Below are 9,009 nucleotides of genomic sequence, written 5' to 3'. Positions count from 1 at the left end.
CAACAATGTAAAATTTTAGCTTACTGGCAAATTCTGATGTCTGTTTCGAATTCTACATGTTAACGAATAGGTGGCTTCAAATAACAAAAAATGGTTCAAATGGCTCTGAGCACTATGGGACTCAACTGCTGTGGTCATCAGTCCCCTAGAACTTAGAACTACTTAAACCTACCTAAACTAAGGACATCACACACATCCATGCCCAAAGCAGGATTCGAACCTGCGAGCGTAGCAGCAGCGCGGCTCCGGACTGGAGCGCCTAGAACCGCACGGCCACCGCGGCCGGCTTCAAATAACAATTGGCCAATTATTTTACTATTTCTTCCGCTTTTTCTAAATGAGTACTAGTGACTTCTGGCATCGTCTCCCTTCGCCTAGGGCAGAACCTATTCCTGTCTACTCCCTTATCCATTTCTAGCAATTATTGGAAATCCTATAATCTCCGATTCGACTGGGGTTTAAATTCCACATTCATTTTCTTCCTCTCGACGGGACATTTTATTTACTTAGCAAGCAGTAACGTTCTGTGCACGACTGCTATATGTTTGCGTCTGCTAGTGTTTCTTCTAAATGAGAAAGCTACCGTCTGGGTCACAATATTGATTCCCTGCAATTCCGTACTTGCGTGATTTAATGAAGACGGGTCGGTTCTGAAAGAAGCTTTTGTTTTTATTGCACGGGTGAGAACATTCGCTTTGTGCCCAAAGCGCGACGTTGAAAAAACAGTTAGACAAAGGGAGAACGTGAGTGGTGTGGGAGGTATAATGTACGCAGCAGTTTGTTACGTACAACCTCGCAACTGGAGCAGGCCTTCGGTGCTCGTTTTTGTTGTGCGCCTACGAAGGAGGAGGACACGGGGCGGTGTTATGGTAATTTTACTGCCTCGTAAACACGCGGGCTACTTTGTTTCTGCTGCGTAGCGCGCCCATGGCGCCGTACGAGAAATACCGAAGTTCCACGCTGAGATTTATGGCGCGGTGTGAGCAGAAATTTGCCTCGTCGTACAACCGGTTCCTGTGTGGCGTAGATCACGGCTCCTATTTACGGCTACGAAGCGGAAGAAAATGAGTGTCCAACTGATATAACTCGGAAACAAATTTTCAAGATACTTCCTACAAGATATCTCCTCCTCACACTGTATTCCTATTCGTACAATCGTGTTTAAAACTACATATCATACTTACTTTTAACTCTGCTAAGATCGGAAAGTGACGCCAGTAGTTTATTTAGATGAACGCTGATCACAGTCATCGCCTAATTATTAGGATTTCAGCGCTCTACAGCTCAAAAAAATTTTTTTTTTCATATCAGCCGTAAAAGTAACAAATATTTCCATTTATTAGGAATTGGAATTCTTTGCAACCACTGACATTTTGAGAACTTTTCCTTCTTTTAGGATGTCTGTTGGTATGTGACTTTTGCTGAGATAATAAATTCGGACAAAGTTTAATGACTTCTTCTCCGCTTGGCCCGAATGGTTCAAATGGCTCTGAGCACTATGGGACTTAACATCTGTGGTCATCAGTCCCCTAGAACTTAGAACTACTTAAACCTAACTAACCTAAGGACATCACACACATCCTTGCCCGAGGCAGGATTCGAACCTGCGACCGTAGCGGTCTCGCGGTTCCAGACTGAAGCGCCTAGAACCGCACGGCCACACCAGCCGGCCCGCTTGGCCCGCAGCTTGCATATGGTCATGATACGACATCTGCTTTATACTTTACAGAAATTTACCTGCCAATTGCTTATTTCTTGTTGAGTACATATTTTCACGACAAGCATATCTGCCACTACCAAAGGTCCCTGTTGACGTTATATTTATGTATCATTTTATTCTATGTCTATGTAATACTACAGTGAGATTTTATCTTATATTATACTTACGTTTATACTCTAGATCACGGACGGACAGAATTCTGCACACGTTCGGATCTGCTGCCATAGGGACGTTTACAAAATCCCGCAGTAGACAGGTGAACTAGCTGCGACCAGCCTAGAGAAACTCTCCGGAATTTTTGATGACTGTTTCATAATTTCAAAGATGTTTTCACGAATATGTGAAAATGAAATTGTTTCGATATTACGCTGCAAAAACAGTTCATTTTTTGTTTTCGTTTCCAATAGAAGTCTCGATAGCACACGATCGTACCGCTGTCGAATTCCAACACATGCTGGTAGATGTTTCTTCTCCTTACATGAGGCATAATAATCATACCGACATTCGGCAACTGCTCTACTGCACCACCAATATTACCCGAGATTAGAGTTAGCGCCGATTAATGTTGTCAACATGCGACACTCATTAAACCTCTTCTTTATGCTTTCGACAACATTAGCTGCAAATTGTTTATTTCTTGTTGATTACGTAAGTTCACGACAAGCTTGCTTCGGCATTTGTGCCATATCAACTGTTACTGTTCACATTGCGTTCGTATTACTTTATTCAGATAGCTCTGAGCACTATGGGACTTAACATTTGAGGTCATCAGTCCCCTAGAACTTTTAACTACTTAAACCTAACCAACCTAAGGACATCACACACATCCATGCCCGAGGAAGGATTCGAACCTGCGACCGTAGCGATTGCGCGGTTCCAGACTGAAGCGCCTAGAACCGCTCGACCGCACCGGCCGGCTATTATTTTAGTCTACGTCTTTATAATAGTACTGCGAGACTTTATCGCATGTTATACTTACGTTTAGATGGAGTGACATCTATAAATCATCTTTCTTTTATGTATTACGTTGTTAACGTCTGTCACGTATTTGCTTTCTGTAGATGAATAATAGTGAAATTTCGTATTTTTGACAGACTGTTTCAGTGATACTTTACGTTTAGAAGTAAATTATAACTGAGGTCGTCAGAGTTTTTTTTCAGTATTATTGTCACGGAGTAAAAAAAAAAAAAGAAAGGAGATGGCAGTACGTCACAAACTTGAAGCCAATGTCCGCCAGCTTAACTAGGCAAAACGTTAGGTTCACAGCATTCATACACCCATTGTTCACCGCGGTGACACTTCCCCGAGACGTGATTCTGACTGTATCGTATTACTAGAGCAGATACGCACTCAAGGACAGAAAAACGTTCGAAATTGCCTTCCTAACTCTATGTCATTCATGTAAGCTCTATAATTTTTAGTATTAAAAACAGTTGTTGTGAGCACACGACAGAAATAACGAACAAGAAGCACTTCTAATCAGTAGTCTGCTAATGTTTTGGGCTACTTAAAATGGCGCCCAATCAGGCTTCAAAGCCGCGGGGTCTTGGGCGTCTTGCCACTGTTCGTGCGCCTCCCCCAGTGAGAGATTCGAGTCCTCTCTTGGGCATGGGTGTGTGTGTAAGCCCAGGGACGGATAACCTCAGCTGTTCGGTCCCATAGGAACTTACCACAAATTTCTAACTTTCTGGCTTCAAAACAATGTACAGAGTAAGTTTGTAGTGCTACCTCCCATCTTTTCTTACGTTCAAGGATACTGTAGATTGCGTGGATGTGCGATCTTAATCGTTTCTGCTATTTTTCGTTTAATGTGTTGTGTTTATTCCTTTACTTTGTCTATTGTATCATTAAAGTTTTGCAGATAATGCTTATGATTGAGGATCATCTGATGTTATTCTGGTATATATTTATGTGAGCATAAATTACCATTTATTCCAAAGTGTTCATGGTTTGACCTTTTGGTATGCTATGTAGAAATTTCATAGCGTTTTCGATTATGTTCGCTCTATGACTTATTTTTTAAGCGTAGGTAAAAGCTTGGTTGGACGCTTTCACAATCTCTCGTGTGTTCTTTAAATGTGACACTAAACACTCGTTCCGTCTGTACAATGTAAAACCTATTGCAGCGCTCGTAGGAAATTTTGTTTACTAAAAAATGGTTCAAATGGCTCTGGGCACTATGGGACTTAACATCTTAGGTCATCAGTCCCCTAGAACTTAGAACTACTTAAACCTAACTAACCTAAGGACATCACACACATCCATGCCCGAGGCAGGATTCGAACCTGCGACCGTAGCAGTCCCGAGGTTCCGGACTGCAGCGCCTAGAACCGCACGACCACCGCGGCCGGCTTTTGTTTACTCCTGGATTAGGAAAGATAGGGATGTAGCTTTCTCCTGACCGCAACTTCGTTTGTAAGTTACTGGCAGTGCGAAATACTAGTTGTATTTTAGTACAGAAAGTATATACGTGACTTATGTTAAGAACATTGCATATAAAAGAACTTACGTTCCAAGGTTCCAAGATGGTTTATGGACGTCACTTCATCTAGAGTAGGACCGGGCAGATGCTGCACACTGTGCCAAAGTGAGGAAGTGCTCACATATCAGCCAGCGGGCAAAGCGAAACTGCGACATCTGTGACTCGACACGTATACCAAATGAGCGGAGACGGTTCCGCTTCCTCATTTACGCGGTACCAGGAGGACAGAACCATACCCAGTCTGACTGGGGGCTCTCCGCCTAAGTACTTCTGATCTTTTAGTTAGTTTTGACGTGGTGTCTCTTTTTACAGAGGTACCTCTTGCAGACTCCTTGGCACTGATTGGCACTAAGTTTCAGGTGGGAATCACTGCTTTGTTTCGCCACGCTCTCACCTCAACATATTTTATGTTCAACGAAGAATATTTTGAACAGATTGACGGCGTAACCATGGGTAGCCCCTTGTCTCCCTTGGTGGCCAAACTTTTTATGGAGGATTTTGAGGAGAGAGCACTTGAATCAGCAGCCCTCAAACCAACTGTTTTTTGGAGGTACGTGGATGACACTTTCGTAGTGTGACCTCATGGAGAAGAAAAATTAATGGAGTTTTTAGATCACTTCAACTCCATTCATGAGAACATTCGGTTTACCATGGAATTAGAGAAAAATGGTTGCCTCCCTTTCTTGGATGTGCTAGTTAGACGTAAGAGTGATGGCTCTCTGGGGCATTCGGTTTATCGAAAGCCCACACATACTGATTTGTATTTAAATTCGCCCAGCTGCCATCACCCATCGCAAAAAATGAGTGTACTTAAAACACTTGTACACGGAGCTCATGTAGTGTCAGATGCAGATAGTTCGCCTGAAGAGCTTGCCCATCTGAAGAGGATTTTCAAAGAGAAGGGATATACTACCCGGCAAATTAGCAAGGCAGTTGCAATGAAGCCAAAGCAGAGAGTGGAGAAAGAAGAGAGCACGTCTATTAAATCTTTAGCTTTTCTTCCCTTTGTTGGTAACATTTTCTTCAAGATTGGAAAAATCCTCCACGGTTTCCAAGTGAAAGTAATTTTCCGTCCACCTTCGAAGATTTTCGACCTGCTGGGATCAGTGAAAGACGATCTGGTACTGCGGAAGGCGGGAATTTATAAAATACCTTGTCAGTGTGGCATGTCATATATAGGACAAACATTGCGAACAGTAGAAGAACGTGGCACTGAACATCAGCGCTGAACTCGCCTTTTGCAACCTAGCAAGTCTGCAATTGATGAGCACTGCATTTCCACTGGAAACTCAATGGAGTATGACAAGACAACAATTTTGGCCACAGCAACATCCTTTTGGGACTCCGTCATAAAAGAATCAGTGGAAATTCGCATGATAGACAATCTTATCAACCGTGACAATGGCTACCAGCTAGATAATGCGTGGAACCCCGTCATCTCTAAGATCTGCTCCAGGCGAAGACGTCAGAGTACTCCGATGGCCGCGGCAACTGACAACGCCGAAGACAGCTGAGTTCTGCAGTTCCACCAGCGAGGGCGCTGCTGGCGGGCGGTGTGGTTCGTCTCTCCATATGATTTTCACGCATGCGCGGAATACTCGCTGAACGCTATATATTATGGAACGGAGGGCGTCTTCGTCAGATTCGAGGGTTAGATTCCCTCACTTCCTCATCGAGGACTCGCACTGCCTGGGCTACTCTCAGGGTGTATCTTCGACGTGGAAGAGCCCCAGCCGTGCCTGTCGTGTTGTTGCCCGTCTGCACGCCGTCACTGCTGCCCGCCGCCGCCGTCTGGTCGCCGCCGCCCGGTGCTTGCCGCTTCTTCTGCCGCCCCCGCTTCTTCTACCGCCGTCTCTCAGTGCTCGCCGCTTCTGCCGCTGCCGCTGCCGCCGCCGCCGTCTCTCGGTGTTCGCTGCTGCCTGCAATCATGGACGCCCCAACTACCACCACATCTACACCTCCCCTTCAACTGCCCCCACTGTAACGTCATGGAGTGCTTCCTCTGGGATTAACCCGTCTCATCCACCTCCCCTACTCACAGTCTCCTCCCCATCTATCACCTCTCCATCACTGTATCCCCACCTGTACGTCACTCCTGCTCCTACCCCTGCTACTTCACCTGCTGCTGCTCCTGCTCTTGCCTCTGTCCCTGCTCCCACCGCCACCCCCCTCCCGCTCCTGTCGCCCGCCGAGACGACTTTCCCCCTCTCCCCCCTGCAACTGCCCCTGCTTCCCCTGCCCGAGTCACTGCCCGCCGCACCACAGTATAGTCTGTCTGTAAAATGAAGAGCGAGCAGCGCCTTTGGTGGGGGAAGTGGCCTTTCCCGGAAGAACGCTGCCACTGGCCTACAGGGCCACCCAAAATCAGTTGCCCTGTTACCCGTCTAGCGGTGTAGTTCAGCGTGCAGTGATATACTGATATACGTCGTTTCTGTTTGTGGAATCTTTGTTGCCAGCGTCAGTCAGTTGACTTTGTGTACTCACTGATATACTTCAGTATCCCGAAGTGATGGATAATCGCCCTGCATTGCAAGAAAATGTGCGGAATACGAAGAAGAGGAGGTATTTGCGGAGTAACGAGCGTTCGATCGTCTCTAACGTTATTACAGCGTGTGTTAAGGAGGCAACACAAAAATAACTGTTGGTTAACATTAACAGCCCCAATCAAAGGGCTGCAGTTTATGCAAACGTCAGCCTCGCCACTATAGGACGCATAAGGAAGGAACGTGAAAACAAGCCGCATGGTTTACTGGAATCGCCGCGAAGGAAAACTGATAATTTAGGGAGGAAACCCATCGTCATAGACAGTTTCACAAAATCAGTCATTCGACAAACGATGGAGGACTTTTACATAAACCAAAAAATAGTGCCGACATTACGGAAATTGCTTAATGCCGTGAAACAAAAAATACATTTTCCTTGGCAGAAAGATGTTTTACACAAGACATTGCGTGAAATGGGATTTACCTGGAAAAGATCTGTAAGTAAACGAAAGATTCTCGTAGAAAGAACGGATATAATTGACTGGCGATGTAAGTATCTGATCCAAGTGAGGAAATTAAGGGAGCTAGGCAGAAAATTCTTTTATATTGATGAAACTTGGGTGGACAATAACATTACTTACAGAAAATGTTGGCAGGGCCCTGGCGTTGAGGGCATTATGGACAATGTTAGCGGAAGCAATAGGATTATAGTGGTGAATATTGGATCAAAAGATGGGTTCTTACCCAACGCACAGTCGGTTTATAAAGCGGGTTGTGCAACAGGAGACTACCATGGGCAAATGAACTACGAAAATTTTTCTAATTGGATATCGAATAAAGTGATTCCGAATCTGCCACCGAACTGTGTTATTGTTATGGACAACGCTTCATATCACAACAAGGAACACAACAAAGCTCCAACTAGGTCCTCGAATAAAAGCGAAATGATTGAATGGTTATTAAAAAATAAGGTGGAAGCTGAGTTGACAATGAGAAAAACAAAATTATTTGATTTAATTAAACAACATAAGCCGGAAGACAAAGTATTTGAAATTAATAAAATACTTGAAGCCCATGGACACACTGTGCTGCGACTTCCACCATACAACTGTGACTTAAATCCAATTGAAATGGCGTGGGCAAAGCTCAAGAATTTCGTCAGAGGAAGAAATATTCTTGGAGATATTTGCATGACGAAGTTGCTGCAGTTGGTGAAAGAAGGTATGTAGACATTTTCTGAGCTTCCATGTTTTATTCCGAACAAAATTTTGCCGTAACCGAAAGAGAGCGTATACAAAAACTTGTCCCAATTGTTACAGGTTTTGAAACGATAAGTCAAGATGACTGGAGTGCATACTGCCTCCATGTGGAGAAACTTGAAAGAGAATATTGGGTTAAGGATGGGGTTATGGAAGACATAATAGACGCTATAGTTATTAATTTAGAAAGTGATGACGACGAGGACGACGACGACGACGACAGTAATGATAGTGACAATGTTGATGATGACCTCTAAAATACGATGTATGTAAACAGGCAACGAATATTTTTTTGAAAAATATGTTGTGTGTTCTTTCAAGCCTGACTCTGCTCATACACTATGAAATTTCTTTTGGTAGAAATGTAGTACATGGTAGTAAAAGATTTTCCAAGATAAATACAGTCAAATGTTGTCCAAAGCAATAAATACCATTATCACTTGTTGTACAAAACCAGGAATAACTTGAGAGCTTCATGGTAAAATCAATTAACGTTTCGCTAGCAGAACGTGATTCAATCACGTAATACATTTAATGCCTAGAGAACAGCAGCATTTGAATATACTCTGTCACTAAAACTCTATCTCGGTTACTATTCACATGATTCTAAGGAATATTGCTTAAAACATGTGTGCAATAGCTAATCTAAACACTACTGAAATTTCTTTCGAGACACGTATACCGATTCTGGACTTCTATGTAAAAAGCTTGACATACAAGGTGCGTTCACATATTAATTTTTATTTTTTGGTAAGAACTTTACTTGTTAATCTACAACAATGTTATCCTATTCAAAATATTCCCCAGTACATGCTATACACTTATGCCAGTGCTTTTTCCAATTCCCAAAACACTTTAGGAATTATTTCCTCGGGATAGTTCATAGGCCTTTTGACTGCATTTTTAATCTCACCCATTCTTGTAAAACTGCTGTCCTTTAAGGCCTGCTTTGAAATGTTTATACCACTTGTGTGTTCTGGGTTTACTCATAAGAGACTCACCAAAAGCAATATTTAACATTCCTAAAAATTTGATACACTTTATTCCATTCTTATAACAAAATTT

The 9,009-nt window shown here is 43.4% G+C and overlaps 1 protein-coding gene across 1 annotated transcript; it reads left to right on the top strand.

The window, feature by feature from the left end:
- Positions 1 to 6,468: 6,468 nt before the first annotated feature.
- Positions 6,469 to 8,217, top strand: LOC126100526 (uncharacterized). The gene is made up of 2 exons (XM_049911141.1): positions 6,469 to 7,906; positions 8,005 to 8,217. Exons 1-2 carry the CDS (start codon positions 7,039 to 7,041, stop codon positions 8,199 to 8,201), a joined length of 1,065 nt encoding a protein of 354 aa, XP_049767098.1. The 5' UTR covers positions 6,469 to 7,038; the 3' UTR covers positions 8,202 to 8,217.
- The last annotated feature ends 792 nt before the right edge of the window (positions 8,218 to 9,009 follow it).

The sequence above is a fragment of the Schistocerca cancellata genome, chromosome 9, assembly GCF_023864275.1.
Source record: "Schistocerca cancellata isolate TAMUIC-IGC-003103 chromosome 9, iqSchCanc2.1, whole genome shotgun sequence".
Taxonomy (NCBI): Eukaryota; Metazoa; Arthropoda; class Insecta; order Orthoptera; family Acrididae; genus Schistocerca; species Schistocerca cancellata.
Note: the sequence above shows the minus strand (reverse complement) of the source record. Positions and strands in the feature narration are given on the sequence as shown.

What these genes read in the sequence shown, in the direction of transcription:
- LOC126100526 (XM_049911141.1), top strand. Translation starts at nt 7,039, where the DNA reads ATGGAGGACTTTTACATAAACCAAAAAATAGTGCCGACATTACGGAAA. An exon ending in GCTGCAGTTGGTGAAAGAAG is followed by an intron (nt 7,907 to 8,004) that starts GTATGTAGACAT and finishes CAATTGTTACAG; the next exon opens with GTTTTGAAACGATAAGTCAA.